Source organism: Triticum dicoccoides, chromosome 6B (assembly GCF_002162155.2).
Source record: "Triticum dicoccoides isolate Atlit2015 ecotype Zavitan chromosome 6B, WEW_v2.0, whole genome shotgun sequence".
Lineage (NCBI taxonomy): Eukaryota > Viridiplantae > Streptophyta > Magnoliopsida > Poales > Poaceae > Triticum > Triticum dicoccoides.
The window spans coordinates 669,529,782-669,548,147 of record NC_041391.1 but is presented as its reverse complement, the minus strand read 5'-3'; the positions used below and the strand labels follow the sequence as shown (position 1 = coordinate 669,548,147).

Sequence of the window (18,366 nt, the reverse complement as noted above, 5' to 3'; positions counted from 1 at the left end):
CATGTTTTATTATTGGTGCTGTCCTATGGTGCCCTCCGTGTCGCGCAAGCATGAGGGATTCCCGCTGTAGGGTGTTGCAATGAGTTCATGATTTGCTTATAGTGGGTTGCGTGAGTGACTGAAACACATACCCGAGTAAGGGGATTGTTGCGTATGGGATAAAGGGGACTTGATACTTTAATGCTATGGTTGGGTTTTACCTTAATGAATCTTTAGTAGTTGCGGATGCTTGCTAGAGTTCCAATCATAAGTGCATATGATACAAGAAGAGAAAGTATGTTAGCTTATGCCTCTCCCTCAAATAGAATTGCAATAGTGATTACCTGTCTAGTAACATAGTCAATTGCTTAGGGACAATTTCACAACTCCTACCACCACTTTTCCATACTCGCTATATTTATTTTATTGCATCTTTATCTAAACATCCCCTACTTTTTATTTACGCATCATTTTTTATCTTGCAAACCTATCCTATCACACCTACAAAGTACTTCTAGTTTCATACTTGTTCTAGGTAAAGCGAACATCAAGCGTGCGTAGAGTCGTATCAGTGGCCGATAGGACTTGAGAGAGTATTTGTTCTACCTTTAGCTCCTCGTTGGGTTCAACACTCTTATTTATCGAAAGAGGCTACAACTATCCCGTATACTTGCGGGTCATCAGTAGCAGGCTGTTGCGAAAAGTGCAGGGGTGTGTGGTGGTGTGGGCGGCAGTGTGCAAGCATGGATTGTCGGCCGCGGCACCGGGGCATGTTGTGGGATGGTGATGGTGGTGTGTGGACTGGTCTAGGTCCGTGCGAGGTGCTCTAGTGGAGCGAGGCATGGCTCACTCGACTGACATGGTCGATGAGTTGCATAGTTTGTTGCTGGTCCGTGATGGTGCTGCTTGTGCCGCAGGAGCGCTAGTGTTGCACACTCGTTATGGCTCGAGTTGTGTCGACATCGATTTGGGCAGTCTTCCATAGTGATGTGTGGTCCACTGCCCTTCTACTCGATTTAGTGTGATCCAGCATTGAAGGATACATACGGAGTCGTGGCTCGGTTTGGAGGCTCATAGGCTCACAGTGGCTAGCCCCACTACCCGGGGTTTATTGAGGTGGAGAGGAATACGAGTCTAGATGAAAGCTTTGATTCTTTAATGATCGTTACCGATGATGATGATGGGGCTCGAGGGCATCCTTCACTTCCTTGGAGGCATTATTGATCCTCAACGTTGGGGAGCGTCTACTCTGAGTGGGAGCAGTGGTGGAGGTTGTTGGCTTGGCCGAACCATTACACAAGATTCCGTAGGGAAGTTGAGCGTGCGTCTGGGCGAAATCTTTGGGGTTGAAGGGGTTGATGCCGGTGACAATGGTGTCGTGGTGCGAGCGGCAGAGTGCAAGCACGGATAGTGGTGGCGGCGGCATCGGGGCTTGTTGTAGGGTGGTGGTATTTTCTACGTCTTGAGCTTGCGTTGGTTTTTCGTGAAGAGGAAAGGATGATGCAGCAATAGTAGCATAAGTATTTCCATCAGTTTTTGAGAACCAAGGTATCAATCTAGTAGGAGGCTCCTCAAAAGTCCCACGCACCTACACAAACAAACAAAGAACTCGCAACCAATGCAATAAAGGGGTTGTCAATCCCTTCACGGCCACTTGCGAAACTGAGATCTCATAGAGACAGTATGATAAGATAAATATATTTTTGGTATTTCATAATATAGATGCAAAAATTAAAGATGCAAATAAAAGTAGATTGAAAGCTTATATGATAAAAGATAGACCCGAGGGCCATAGGTTTCACTAGTGGCTTCTCTCAAGATAGCATAAGTATTACGGTGGGTGAACAAATTACTGTCGAGCAATTGATAGAAAGGTGAATAATTATGAGATTATCTAGGCATGATCATGTATATAGGCATCACGTCCGCGACAAGTAGACCGACTCCTGCCTGCATCTACTACTATTACTCCACACATTGACCGCTATCCAGCATGCATCTAGAGTATTAAGTTCGTAAAGAACAGAGTAACACATTAAGAAAGATGACATGATGTAGAGGGATAAACTCATGCAATATGATATAAACCCCATCTTTTTATCCTTGATGGCAACAATACAATACGTGCCTTGCTGCCCCTGCTGTCACTGGGAAAGGACATCGCAAGATTGAACCCAAAGCTAAACACTTCTCCCATGGAAAGAAAGATCAATCTAGTAGGCCAAACCAAACTGATAATTCGAAGAGACTTGCAAAGATAACTCAATCACACATAAAAGAATTCAGAGGAGATTCAAATATTTCTCATAGATAAACTTGATCATAAACCCACAATTCATTGGATCTCGACAAACACACCGCAAAAAGAGTTTACATTGAATAGATCTCCACAAGAGAGGGGGAGAACATTGTATTGAGATCCAAAAAGAGAGAAGAAGCCATCTAGCTAATAACTATGGACCCGACGGTCTGTGGTAAACTACTCACAACTCATCGGAAGGGCTATGGTGTTGATGTAGAAGCCCTCCATGGTCGATTCCCCCTCCGGCGGAGCGCCGATGAAGGCTCCAAGATGGGATCTCGTGGATACAGAAGGTTATGGCGGTGGAAATTGTTTTTCGTTGGCTCCCCGGATGTTTTCGGGGTACGTGGGTATATATAGGAGGAAGACGTAGGTCGGTGGTTGCTCGTGGGGCCCAGGAGACACGGGGGCGTGCCCAGGAGGGGTGGGCGCACCCTCCTATCTCCTGACCGCCTCGATTGCTTCTTTACTTGCACTCCAAGTCCTCTGGATCACGTTCGTTCCAAAAATCACGCTCTCGAAGGTTTCATTCCGTTTGGACTCCGCTTGATATTCCTTTTCTTCGAAATACTGAAATAGGCAAAAAAACAGCAATACGGGTTGGTCCTCCGGTTAGTAGGTTAGTCCCAAAAATGATATAAATGTGTAAAATAACGCCCATAAACATCCAAAAGGGGTAATATAATAGCATGGAACAATGAAAAATTATAGATATGTTGGAGACGTATCAAGCATCCCCAAGCTTAATTCCTGCTCGTCCTCGAGTAGGTAAATGATAAAAACAGAATTTTTGATGCGCAATGCTACCTAGCATATTTCTCAATGTAATTTTCTTTATTGTGGCATGATTGTTTAGATCCAAATGATTCAATATAAAAGCTTCTAAAACATAAAAATAATAATGCTTCGAAGCATACTAACAAATAATCATGTCCTATCAAAATAGCATAGCCAAAGAAAGCTTATCCCTACAAAATCATATAGTTAGGCCATGCTTCATTTTCATTACACAACATACTCCCATCATGAACAACCCCGATGACGAGCCGAGCAATTGGTTCATACTTTTTAATGTGCTTTAGCTTTTTCAACTCTTACGCAATACATGAGCGCAAGCCATGGACATAGCACTATGGTGGTATTTGGTGGTGGTTGTGGGGACAAAAAGGGAGAAGATAGTCTCACGTCAACTAGGCGTATTAACGGGCTATGGAGATGCCCATCAATAGATATCAATGTGAGTGAGTAGGGATTGCCATGCAATGGATGCACTAGAGCTATAAATATATGAAAGCTCAACAAAAGAAACTAAGTGGGTGTGCATCCAACTCGCTTGCTCAAGAAGACCTAGGGCATTTTGACGAAGCCCATCATTGGAATATACAAGTTAAGTTCTATAATGAAAAATTCCCACTTAGTATATGAAAGTGACAACATAGGAGACTCTCTATCATGAAGATCATGGTGCTACTTTGAAGCACAAGTGTGGAAAAAGAGATAGTAGCATTGTCCCTTCTCTCTTTTTCTCTCATTTATTTTCTTTTTTCTTTTTTTTCCTTTTTTTCTTTGGCCTTTCTTTTTTTCTTTTTGGCCTTTCTCTTTTTTTCTTTTTTTCTTCTTTTTTCCTTTTAAAGTCCGAAGTCTCATCCCGACTTGTGGGGGAATCATAGTCTTCATCATCCTTTCCTCATTGAGACAATGCTCTAATAATGAAGATCATCACACTTTTATTGATTTACAACTCAAAGCTAGAACAAGATATGACTCTACATGAATGCCTCTGGCGGTGTACCGGGATATGCAATGAATCAAGAGTGACATGTATGAAAATTATAAAGGTGGCCTTGCCACAAATACGATGTCAACTACATGATCATGAAAGAGCAATATGACAATGATGAAGCGTGTCATAATAAACGGAACGGTGGAAAGTTGCATGGCAATATATCTCGGAATGGCTATGGAAATGCCATAATAGGTAGGTATGGTGGCTGTTTTGAGGAAGGTAAATAATGAGTGTATGATACCGGCGAAAGTTGCACGGCACAATAGAGGCTAGCAAAGTGGAAGGGTGAGTGCGCGTATATCCATGGACTCACATTAATCATAAAGAACTCATATAGTTATTGCAAAAGTCCACTTAGCCCTCGAAGCAAAGTACTACTACGCATGCCCCTAGAGGGATATATTGGTAGGAAAAGACCACCGCTCGTCCCCGACTGCCACTCATAAGGAAGACAATCAAAAGAGCACCTCATGCAACAAATTTGTCACACATTTTTACCATACGTGCATGCTACGGGACATGCCAACTTCAACACAAGTATTTCTCAATTTCATAATTACCCACTAGCATGACTCTAACATTACCACCTCTATGTCTCATAACAATTATCAAGCATCAAATTGATCCTAGTGTTTTATGCACTTACTATGATAGTTTTTATTATACCCAACTTGGATGCTCACCATTCTAGGACCAATTTATAACCATAGCAAATACCATGCTATTCTAAAAGACTCTCAAAATAATATAAGTAAAGCAAGATAGACTGGCAATTTCTTCAAAATTAGGCCACCGCCGTGCTCTAAAAGATATAATTGAAGTACTAGAGCAAAAACTATCAAGCTCAAAAGATATAACTGAAGCACATAGAGTATTCTAATAAATTCTAATCAAGTGGGCTTCTCCCAAAAGGTGTGTACAGCAAGGATGATTGTGGTAAACTAAAAAGCAAAGACTAATATCATACATGACGCTCCAAGCAAAACACATATCATGTGGCGAATAAAAATATAGCTCCAAGTAAAGTTACCAATGAACGAAGATGAAAGAGGGGATGCCTTCCAGGGGCATCCCCAAGCTTAGGCTTTTGGCTATTATTGAATATCTTGGGGTTCCATGGGCATCCCCAAGCTTAGGCTCTTGCCACTCCTTATTCCATAGTCCATCAAATCTTTACCCAAAACTTGAAAACTTCACAACACAAAACTCAATAGGAAATCTTATAAGCTCCGTTAGTGAAAGAAAACAAAACCACCACATAAGGTAGTGTAATGAACTCATTTTTTATTTATTTTGGTGTTAAAACTACTATATTCCAAGTTATCTATGGTTTAAAAACTATTTTACTAGCCATAGATGCATCAAAATAAGCAAACAACACACGAAAAACAGAATCTGTCAAAAACAGAACAGTCTGTAGAAATCTGTAACTAACGCAAACTTATGGAACTCTAAAAATCCTACCAAAATAGGAATTCCTGGAAAATTTGTCTATTGATCAGTAGCAAAACGAATCAAAGCAAAAGCACGTCTCTGTGATTTAATAAAACTAATTTCGTGCGCGCAAAGTTTCTATTTTTCAGCAGAATCAAATCAACTATCATCATAGGTTATCCTATAGGTTCTACTTGGCAAAAGCACTAATTAAAACATAAAAACACATCTAAACAGAAGGTAGATGCAAAATTTATTACTAAACATAAACAAAAACAAAAAACACAAATAAAATTGGGTTGCCTCCGAACTAGCGCTATTGTTTAACGCCCCTAGCTAGGCATAAAAGCGAAGATAGATCTAAGTAGTGCCATCTTTGGCACTCAATTCATAAGTAGCCCGCATGATAGATTCATAAGGTAATTTGACTTTCTTTCTTGGAAAGTGCTCCATGCCTTTACTTAATGGAAATTGGAATCTAATATTCCCTTCCTTCATATCAATAATCGCGCCAATCGTTCTAAGGAAAGGTCTACCAAGATTAATAGGGCAAGAAAGATTGCAATCTATATCAAGAACGATAAATTTTACGGGCACCAAATTTCTATTTGCAACAATGAGAACATAATTGATCCTTCCCATTGGCTTTTTAATGGTGGAATCCGCAAGGTGCAAATTTAAAGAGCAATCATCAAGATCATGGAAACCTATAATATCACATAAAGTTTTCGGAATTGTGGAAACACTAGCACCCAAATCACACAAAGCATAACACTCAAGATCTTTAATTTTAATCTTTATAGTAGGTTCCCATTCATCATTAAGTTTTCTAGGTATAGAAACTTCCAAATTAAGTTTTTCATCATAAGATTGCATCAAGGCATCAACGATATGTTTGGTAAAAGCTTTATTTTGACTATAAGCATGAGGAGGATTAACAACGGATTGCAACAAGGAAATACAACCTTCTAAAGAACAATTATCATAATCAAATTCCTTAAAATCCGAGATAGTGGGTTCAATGCTATTTAAAGTCATGACCTCTCTAATCCCACTTTTACCAAATTTAGCATCAAGATCTAAAAACTCTGAATTATTGGGACGTCTTCTAACTAAAGTTGACTCATCTCCAGTCCCATTATTATCAAGATTCATATTGCAAAACAAAGATCTAATAGGGGACACATCAATAACTTTAAGATCTTCATCATTATTTTCATCTAACTTTTCTGGTTTGGCAGCCATCTTATAGTCTAAGGTAGCTTTCTTATCAGAAATTTGAGCTATAGCATTCTCAAGCCGGGTAATTTGAGAGTTCACACCATAAAATTCTTTATTCATATCATCAAGCTCCTTATTCATAAACCCCAAAAACCCTTTTTGTTCTTTAAGCTCTTTTCTGAAGAAATTATTATGCTCAAATTGCAAAGTCATAAAGCTTCTAATATTTGATTCAATCTCTTCCAACCTTCTAAGAAGGAGGTCGGTACTCTTAGGAAAAACCATAAGGACAAACAGGCACACAAGCAAACAGAAAAAGGCAAGCAAAAAAGGAGAGGAGAAGATTGGGAAAGAGAGGGCAAATAAAACGGCAAGGGTGAAGTGGGGTAGAGGAAAATGAGAGGCAAATGGCAAATAATGTAAATGCGAGGGAGATGAGTTTTTGATGGGCACTTGGTATGTCTTGACTTGAGCGAAGACCTCCCCGTCAACGGCGCCAGAAATCCTTCTTTCCACGTCTTGGGCTTGCGTTGGTGTTCCTTGAAGAGGAAAGGGTGATGCAGCAATAGTAGCGTAAGTATTTCCCTCAGTTTTTGAGAATAAAGGTAGCAATCCAGTAGGAGGCTCCTCAAAAGTCCCACGCACCTACACAAACAAACAAAGAACTCGCAACCAACGCAATAAAGGGGTTGTCAATCCCTTCACGGCCACTTGCGAAAGTGAGATCTGATAGAGATAGTATGATAAGATAAATATATTTTTGGTATTTTATAATATAGATGCGAAAAGTAAAGATGCAAATAAAAGTAGATTGAAAGCTTATATGATAAAAGATAGACCCGAGGGCCATAGGTTTCACTAGTGGCTTCTCTCAAGATAGCATACGTATTGCAGTGGGTGAACAAATTACTGTTGAGCAATTGATAGAAAAGCGAATAATTATGAGATTATCTAGGCATGATCATGTATATAGGCATCACATTCACGACAAGTATACCGACTCCTGCCTGTATCTACTACTATTACTCCACACATCGACCGCTATCCAGCATGCATCTAGAGTATTAAGTTCGTAAAGAACAGAGTAACACATTAAGAAAGATGACATGATGTAGAGGGATAAACTCATGCAATATGATATAAACCCCATCTTTTTATTCTCGATGGCAACAATACAATACGTGCCTTGCTGCCCCTGCTGTCACTGGGAAAGGACATCGCAAGATTGAACCCAAAGCTAAACACTTCTCCCATGGAAAGAAAGATCAATCTAGTAGGCCAAACCAAGCTGATAATTCGAAGAGACTTGCAAAGATAACTCAATCACACATAAAAGAATTCAGAGGAGATTCAAATATTTCTCATAGATAAACTTGATCATAAACCCACAATTCATCGGATCTCGACAAACACACCGCAAAAAGAGTTTACATCGAATAGATCTCCACAAGAGAGGGGGAGAACATTGTATTGAGATCCAAAAAGAGAGAAGAAGCCATCTAGCTAATAACTATGGACCCGAAGGTCTGTGGTAAACTACTCACAACTCATCGGAAGGGCTATGGTGTTGATGTAGAAGCCCTCCGTGGTCGATTCCCCCTCCGGCAGAGCGTCGACGAAGGCTCCAAGATGGGATCTCGCGGAGACAGAAGGTTACGGCGGTGGAAATTGTTTTTCGTTGGTTCCTCAGATGTTTTCGGGGTACGTGGGTATATATAGGAGGAAGAAGTACGTCGGTGGCCGCTCGTGGGGCCCAGGAGACAGGGGGAATGCCGAGGAGGGGTGGGCGTGCCCTCCTATCTCCTGGCCGCCTTGATTGCTTCTTGACTTGCACTGCAAGTTCTCTGGCTCATGTTCGTTCCAAAAATCATGCTCCCGAAGGTTTTATTCCGTTTGGACTCCGTTTGATATTCCTTTTGTTCGAAATACTGAAATAGGCAAAAAAACAGCAATACAGGCTGGGCCTCCGGTTAGTAGGTTAGTCCCAAAAATGATATAGATGTGTAAAATAAAGCTCATAAACATCCAAAAGGGGTAATATAATAGCATGGAACAATAAAAAATTATAGATACGTTGGAGACGTATCAGTGTTGGGTGGACTAGTCTAGGCCCATGCGGGATGCTCGGGTGGAGCGAGGCATGGCTCACTCGGCTGACGCGGTCGATGAGTTGCGTAGTTTGTTGCTGGTCCGCCATGGTGCTGCTTGTGTGGCATGAGCGTTGGTATTGCACCCTCATTCTGGGTGAGTTGTGTCTGACATCTACTTGGGCAGTCCTCCATGGTGATGTGTGGCCCACTTCCCTTCTACTTGGTTTGGTATGGTCCACCATTGAAGGATACATACGGAGTCGTGGCTCGGTTCTGAGGCTCACAGGCTCACAGTGTGGGATCTCTCGAGAACAGAGGCTTACGACGGCGGAAAAATTATTTTGTGGACTCCTCTATTGGTTCCCGATTTTAGAGAATTTATAGAGGCGGTGCTAGGTCAAACGGAGCCACGTGGGCCCCACAAGCCACAAGGGCGCGCCTAGGGTGCCTCGTGGGCCACTGCTCCATCATCCCGTCCCCTCCCGAAGCTTCCAGGGTCTCTTAGGTCCAGAAAAAATCTCCAAAAAGTTTTGTGGCATTTAGACTTCATTGGGTATTGATATTCAGAAAAACCAAAAATAGGCAAAAAACAACAATTGACACTAGGCACTAAGTTAATAAGTTAGTCCCAAAAATGATATATAATTGATTGTAAATGTATATAAAACATCAAACATTGATACTATACTAGCATGGAACAACAAAAAATTATACTCCCTCCGTCCCAAAATAAGTGTCTCAACTTTGTACTAGCTCTAGTACAAAGTCGTACTAAGCTTAAGACAGTTATTTTGGAATGGAGGAAGTAGATATGTTGGAGACGTATCATGGTGGTGGTGGTTGGCTTGGCCGAACCATTACCCTAGGTTCAGTGGGGCGGTCGAGCATGGGTCTTGGCAAAAGCTTTGTGGTTGAGGGGGCTCGATGCCAGCGAAGATGGCATCCACAGATGTCGTTTCCATCTTAAAAGGCATTTCCAAAGACCTCACTCTTGGTCTCTCTGAGTGGTGGTGGTCTGTTTGGGTTAACCAAGTCTTCCTATGGTTATTATCTCACAGTAAACTCATGATAGACATTATCTAGAAAAAAGGAAGATCTATAAACCATTACATTATATTTTTTGTACTGAGAATAAGACCATAATACATATTTTGTTTTAATGTTTGGTTGCAAAAAATTTTGGGAGTTGCTTTCAACCTTTTTTGGCAAAACTTTAGGCACATATTTTCTATCCATTGCTATATACTTTCCTGCTAATAAAACCACATAGTTCTTAATTTTGTCTATACCTGTTCTATGTGGTGCATTTGGAAGACTATAAATGCTCACATTTTCAAAAAAAGCAATTTAGTCTGACATTAAGCATGCCCGGTGTTGATACTACATACTCTAAAGAAATGACAGATTGTACTCAAGAGGAACATCTAGAAAAAGCAAAACCTCTTTCCCAGATGATTTCCCATTAGATAGATCTCCTCTCCAGATGTCCATGTGGTAAAAGCCCCCGGTCCTGCATCATGCAAACAATGGCGATATCTCCCCTCCTAGGCCTTGATAGCCATGGGATTAGAAGATGATGTCCCTCAACCCCATCACTCCGCTTGAGCTGGTGAATTCAGCAGGTCAATCTCCTATGAAGAATACCAAGATGGTGTCTACACCTCCACCTATTGTGATCCTGAATAGCTTTAGTGTCGTGGATGTTGTCTCATGATGGCATTGAGTGACATTATCTTCGGGTGCTTATAAAATGCTATTTGTTTGCTATGTATGGATGATCAACTCCATCATGTAGCATTTATTTCCCTGTTTTCCTTTTAAAAAACTACTATCTTGTAATAATTACTAAACTTGATGGTTTCATTTTTAGTGTAACTGGGAGGGCTTGCACACCCCTAATGATTTAAAAATGTAACAATACTGTTTTCATAGGAGATAAGAACAATAAAAAAATCGAAAAATATAGCTACACTGATCATCACTAAAATAAATCATCCTTTTTTTCGACAATACACAAAAGCCTTGTGCTTCAATGCATTTATAGAAAGAAAAGTTCGGACAAGTCGAGATGATTGTCATCGCCCATAGCTTAGCCTCCGTCTCAATCATGTCAAGGAGGTGATAAAGCTGAGTTGAGTGTTGTTGAAGATGACCGCATTGCGATGATTCCAGATGCACCATGACACCAACATGATGGCCAAGAACATGCCCATCTGAGCTGACGTCTAGACGACGCGACATGTTTAATGCCACCAATCAATGTACTGAGACTTGGTAAAACGAAGAATCTTGTAACGTAAAATGTATGGAAGTCAAAGTAACCGACAGATCAATGATAGGTAGCACATTTGTTGTTACCGGAAAGTGCACAAGGTAATACTACTACTGGTTTGGTAGGGGGTTAATTCATTCTTGTTGTAAAACCACAATGCTCACATAAAGGGGCCTCTGAGGTTAGATTGTTTATTGATTGATCGATGGAGGCAAGGGAATAGGCAAAGAAAACATAGGTAGTGTGCTCACTATGTGTTTGTCGAGTGGCTAGAAGGATTCCTGAGGGGTTATTTGCTTTTTCCTGGCCTCTAGTTAATGCCTAACATACTATCCTTCCGTCTTCCAAGATTGAAATGACATGCAAAAATAATGTAGTGAGCGGAATAGTAATTAGAATCAAGGCAAGGAAACAGACGAAGCAATTATATGGAATAATTTTTTTTTAGCCGGTGACATGAGGAGAGGGTGATTAGGGTTGGTCCTGCAAGTGGTTTGTCATCTTTGGTTGGCCTTTGATACTCAACCTAGTTAGTTGGCCTTCGATATTCAACCTCATACTCCTCTTCTATATACAAAATATTCATCCACAAAATGTGACAAATCCACTAGCTATTCTGCAGTCTTTTCCCTTTGTGATTTTTTATCGTAATCACTCTATTTTTCTTTCTAAACATAGCAGACTACTAGGAACATATGGGGGATAAAAACTCTTTAAGTTAATTTGCAGTGGCTTATAAAACTCGCCAGACATATTTTTTCAATTACTGGTCCTATATACACACGTCAATTATTCATAGTAATTAGAATCATATTTTAACTAGTTCCTATTATGTTAGAACACTCATCCTGATCCCTTGCAAAAAAAAAAGAACAATCACTCTGACTACACATGTAATTTTTGGACGTAAATGTTTATAACTACTACAGGGCAGCACTAGTTAGCTTAGCTAGGCTATATGCCATGTGACGCACACAATCAAAAAGTTTCATCAATCTCTTCTAGTTGGAAAGCAATTACTGCTTTGGGGGTACATAAATCTGTTTTTTTGTTTACAATTTGTGTGAACATGTTAGCTCACCAGCGTCAGGGATAAAATAAGCAACTATATTCAGCCCTGGATATGTGGGACCGCATTCAGTTAACGTATTGGAAAAAGGAAAGTGCTCTGCACACGATTGGCTCTTGGACGATTTGCGGCCAACGGGGTTAGGAGCCATACAGATTAAATAACCTAGCTAATCCTATGGTCTACCAGACTTGTCGTCTATGGATCGTGCGTCCATACATCGTGTGCATAGCAGTGCTCTTGAAAAGATTGGCAGAACTTCAGTATTTTCAATTCGCCCTACATTATAGGATAATCTATGTACATTATTTATTGTTATTTCTTAACGTGGTAACAAATTAATAGTAGATGGTTAATTGGATGATGTACAATTTTGAATAACCATCTAACTTTGGAACAAAATAAATTGCTAAATTAATTTTGGCAATTACATAGCTAAAATAAGCATATCCGGATAAGATGCATGGGCCTCTTGAGAGAAACCAAAGTTCTTTGCTATGGATATGTGTTCCCTCGGTCCATTATAAGCACTTTTTAATGAAAGAAAATACTTGGTTTGATGATGCATTTATGAAGATAGCGCACCTCCTTATTTTGTGAGCGTGGAGTTAAAAGTTTCTCGATATAGCCTCCCCATCTTGGTCGATCCTCCACTATAAATCAAACCTCCCCACCTGGCCAAAACCAGCAACCTAATTTCCATTTCTCATTTTATCCCTCCGTTGGCAATGGCTCGCAAGAAGATTGCCCTTCAGTACATCAAGAATAAGTCGAGCCGGCGCCGTACCTTGGATACGCGCATGAAGAACCTGGCAAGTAAGGCACGCGAGCTTTCTATTCTATGCAACGCCAAGGCCTGCGTCTTGGTGTACGATGAGGGAAATGCGGCGCCAAAGGTGTACCCATCGCACGCCGAGGCGGTGGATCTCCTGAATAGGTACAGAACCATGGCAGAGGGGCGGTTCAAGAAGACGGTGAACCAGGAAGACTTCCTCAGCCAGCGCCTCAGCAAGCTCCAGGTCGAGGAAAACAAGGTACGAGACCCTGAGATCAGGATCCTGCTACACAAGGCCATGCTCGGCAGCGATCTCCCCGATCTCAAAGTCGATGAGCTCACCATCGTCAGTAGTAGGCTGGAGGAGATCCTCAAGAGCATGGGCGAAAGCATCGCTAAAATTAGCGGACAACCCCCTGTCTTGCAGCCCCAGGTGCCATACATCCCCGATAACGTGGACATGGGCGGGTCTTCGGCAATTTATCAGGCGTCCCAGCCAGCTCCATACGTCACCAACAACATGGACATGGGGTCTTTCACCATGAATCAGCAGCCGTCGCCCACTCCATACGTCACCGGCAGCATGTATGTGGGGTCTCCAACGATGTATCAGGTGCCGCCACAGCATGAGGGTTGGCTCGACAAGGTGAGATCTGGAAGGGACCTCGACGCCCTGGCCCACAATGGCTATAACACCACTAGGCATGATGGTGCCGGCACCAGCGCCGGTGCCGGCTATAGCACCAATGGGCACGACGGCGCCGGTACCAGCGCCAACGCCGGCTCTTCCGGTGGGATGAAGCCCTTTGATGTGGGGTTTGGATGGCAATCCGGCGGCGTCGATCATGAAGAATCATCTTGGAGTCTTTTCCCTCCCATGTAAGGTAGGATGGAGAGAAGTCTTTTCCAGTAGCGTGCAATGAGCTACGTGTGTCTCGTCTTATTTGATTTAGCTTGGCATAGCTAAAAAGCAGGAAAGACAACCTTAATAAGTTGACACATTCTGTCTCTCTCGATGGTGCTCTTTGAGCCTAGACATTTTTATTTTAGTAGTTGAAATTGTTGTTATGGATTTCTTCCATGGTCACCATTTTTATTTTAGTCGTTGAAACTGTTATATGAGATCTCTTCCATGGTCCGTTTGTTTAATCCGTGTTGTTCAGTTGGTCGTAACTCGTAAGTTGCGCCTGCTCTTTTTGTCAATATGTTTTTATGAGGTATACTATTTTTCGATAATAAAGTTTTTATTTACTCTTAACACGTGAGCGATCCAAGTATGAAGAGTTCACTCCAATTTTGACGTATCTAGATGCACACAATCTATACAAAGCCAAAATAATTGTGGAAACGAAAAACATAACATTGTTTGACACAAAAAGAAGAACAATTGAAAGCAATCTAAGACAGATCCAAAGTGAACATCGTCTATGTTCGGAAACAATCTCCGTAGCCGTCAGCTCCATCTTGATATATGCCACCAGATATAAAGAGCTCCCAGTGCTCCGGATATTGTAGTACGAGCCAAGTACGGAGCCAATGCGTACATAAGTTAATTATCGATAGTGGAGAAAAATATCTTCTATTTGTCAAAACCATACCGTTCATGCATAATCATAGCGCCCAGACCAGGGCCCCCATGCCTACTAAGATAAAAGATCTCGTTTTTTATGTATACCTAAAAGCCAATTACCAAACAAGTTTGGAAAGCTTTGGGCGAATACAAGTTATGCATGACATGTACTATAATCCATACAACATGAGAGTACTTGCTCAAAGAATATATGCTTAATTTTCTCATCATGATAGTAGAAACAACATTACTACTCCCCTATCAGTTTTTCTTTGCTAGAGTTTCCCTCGTTAAGATGACCCCTCTAGGTAAATACCATAGGAAAAACATAAATCTTTGGAGGAACCTTAAGCTTAAAAATCAACATATTGTTAATCGGTGCATCATTATTCATAAGAGCTAGTACAATGAGTTCATAGAGAAGAGTCCATCTTGATGTAGAGTCCATCGAAACTCGTATGTCTCGTGCTACTACCTCCATCCCAAAATACAAGACGTTTTTGCAATTCAAATTTGAACATAAAAAATGTCTTATATTTTGGGACGGAGGTAGTATAAATTAACAACGTTCATACACTCCAGTAGATCCTTCCATGCTACTAACAAAGGCCTAAACATGTCATGTCTGAAGGCAGAAAGCTACCCAACACCTCTGCTATTATGACATGTTGATGACACGGTAAAAGCCCTAGTTACTAGTAGATGCTAAGGCGGAGCATTGCCCAACTATAAGTCGTGCCAAAACCTAACATGCTACTCGTCCTTTGATAGTGAAGGTTCGAACCAGAAAAGGTGTTGCCAACCCAAAAGTGGAAGCCCTCAGATTTACGCTGGACTTGGGACAGAGCCTTAAGTGCATATATTTATTACCGAGTATATCATGCCTTCACCCATACTCGGTAAGAGTCCTAAACAACCGTTTACTAAAAAGCACTATAGTTTTGGCCACTATATATTGGATACTAACTAAGCCACATTATTCTTCATCAACGATAGAACCTAATGCGCCCAAGGGGGTCGACCCGTCCAGAGAGAACCAAAATTATTGTAATAAAATTTTCAAAAGGTAGGTAGCAATCCGCGAGGCATTCGGAGACCACTGGATTTGAATGCATTCCCAACAAGAAATGCTAAAGGGGCAATTGAAATGAGGTGCTCAATGGTCTCTTCATCAATAGCAGTACATAGGATGCAAGAATAATCCATATCAATAGTGAAGTGTTTCCGCTTCAGCATATTTCGTCTATTATACCTATTAGAAATAAGTAGCACACAAATACTTCCAACTCAATTTTGGCACTTGGAAGAAAGACAACATGTAAATAACCATGTTAGAATTCATAGAGGTGATAAGAACCAATCCTCTCTAGAGGAAAATATCTTCCCTTTACAACTATCAAGACACTTTTCATTGTTTCCTCCAAGTGTTTCCTTAGTAATCTACCATAACTAGGAAATATCTGTTAATGGCACAAATTATCATTCAATTTACCTTTGACATTTCATATTTCTTAGTGTCTCTTATTATGGAATGTATATGTAAATGGACATGTAAAGGAGACTGTAAGAGGTGCAGGAATGCTTCAATGTTCGTGACCGAGCACGGTAAGAATGTCATGGAAATGGAGAGATAAAATACAAGTTATAAGGATATAAGGTGAATGGGTACAAAAGAAAATAAAGTGACATACCAGTGATGAGTTACGGTTGGAGCTATAGGTGACAAGTTTACAAGGTTAATATATTTTTAGTTTACAAGTTGGATCTATATATGTTGTCACATTGGCTAAATAATTTGAACAACGAAACGTATGTGCTTTTACATTGCATTCAATACTAAACACACAATTCTTCCATGTTTTACAGATTTCAAATTGGTATGCCTAGACTGTGGGGAGGTAAGTGCAATGGTTTACATGTTTCTGGGGGAGCATGCCAAGAATGATAGTAGGTAAAATGAATTTATAGGGCCATACAAACTGAATTCTAAATTAAAGGTAAGTAGAAAAATCAAGGATGGACATGAGGGCTAGATTTCTTCTACACAAGATTAAAAAAATGTGATTGGTTTGCAATATGCAAGTAGGATTTGCAAATTTATAAAGATGCTGGTGAGTGGGTAAGGTGAGTTAGACCAGTAGATCTATGAATATCCATTTTTGATGAGGCCATAAGGTGGATACATGTTGTTAGCCAGTTCAAATGACATTCATGGACATCTACGTGCATCTCGTCTAGTTTGATTTAGTTTGGCATAGCTAAGATGCAAGAAATGCAGCCTTAATAAGTTGAGACATTCTATCTCGCTAGTGCTCTTTGAGCCAAGTCATTTTTTATTGTAATAGTTGAAATGTTGTTATGGATCTCTTCCATGGTCCATTTCTGCCATTTTTATTTCTCGTTGAAACTGTTATTTGGGATTGCTTCCATGGTATGTCTGTTTGATCTTTGTTATTTAGTTGGTCATAACTTGTAAATTGCACTTGCTCTTTGGTCAACGTGTTTTTGTGAGGCATACTATTTTCTGGTAAGAAAGTTTTTATTGGCCCTTGACGTTTACTCTGATTTTGAAGGAACTACAGGCACACAACATGTACTAAGCCATATATTCTTGGAAATGAAAACATGTAACGTTATTTGACGCAAAAAGAAGAACAATAGCAAGAAATCTAAGATAGATTCGAAGACAACACCTTCCATGTTTGGAAAAGACCTTCTTAATCGCCCTCTCCATCTTAGTACTTGCCATCGTAAAGAGATGCATGTGCTCCAAACACTGTAGTACATGCCAAGTACAAAACCAATGTGTAGACAAGTAAATGACTATGGCAGTGAAGAAAATATCTTCTATTTGTCAAAACCACATCATTCTTGTATAACCATAATGCCCAAACCAAGGTCGCCACAACTACTAAGATAGAAGATCTCATATTTTTATACCGCGCAACCAATTACCAAACAAGTTTGGGATGCTCCGCATAGAATACACATTATGTGCGGCATGTATTATAGGCCATACACCATGTGTACTTACAGGCAAAGAATATGTGCTTACTTGTCTCATCATGAAACTAAATTGTCACCCCCCCACACACACACCAGGTTTTCTGTGCAAGATTTTCCCTTGTTAAGATGAACCTTCTACGTAAATGCGATAAGGAAAATATATCTTAAGCTTCTAGATCACCTTATTGTTAATAGGTGCATATGTATAGACAAGTGCATGGTACAATGAATTAATGGAGAAATTCCCATCTTCATGTACAGTCCGTCAAAATTTGTATGTCCCATGTTATAAATTAACAAAATATAGCCACTCCAGTAGATCATATTCCAGGCTACTAAGTTCTAATCATGTCATGTCAAAAGCCACAAATGGCGTTCTAATCATTCCATGTCCAAACCACAAATGGGTGCAAGTTACCCACCACCTCTGCTATTATGACATGTTTATGATGTAGTATATGAAAAAGCCATAAGTAGTAGGAACTAAGGTGATGCATTTCCCAACCATGACCTATGACAAAACCTAACATGTGATTTGTTATTGCTAACAAAGGTTCCAAACTAGAAAAGGTGTTGCCTCCTCGTCATCGAACCAACCCAAAAGTGGTACCCCATATTTACCATGGACTTGCCTTAGATCCCATTTATTTATTAAATAGTATATCATGCCTTAACTCGCCTCATTAGGAAGTTTGAAGAAACCATTGATTGATAATGATGATATTTCGCCAATATATACTGGATGTCTACGCCACCTTGATTTTTGGGGCAATGTGATAGATGTTGGCCACTCCCGAGGTGGTTGGCATGTCTACAGAGACTCAACATTGTTGTAATCAACATTTCAAAAAAGGTAGATTAC

At 40.5% G+C, this 18,366-nt stretch overlaps 1 protein-coding gene across 1 annotated transcript; it reads left to right on the top strand.

Annotated features, from left to right (window-relative positions):
- The first annotated feature begins 12,881 nt into the window (after positions 1 to 12,881).
- On the top strand, positions 12,882 to 13,811 carry LOC119322303 (agamous-like MADS-box protein AGL80). Its single transcript, XM_037595795.1, has one exon. It carries the CDS (start codon positions 12,882 to 12,884, stop codon positions 13,809 to 13,811), a length of 930 nt encoding a protein of 309 aa, XP_037451692.1.
- Positions 13,812 to 18,366: the final 4,555 nt, after the last annotated feature.

Coding starts and splice junctions, on each gene's coding strand:
- LOC119322303 (XM_037595795.1), top strand. CDS start 12,882: ATGGCTCGCAAGAAGATTGCCCTTCAGTACATCAAGAATAAGTCGAGC.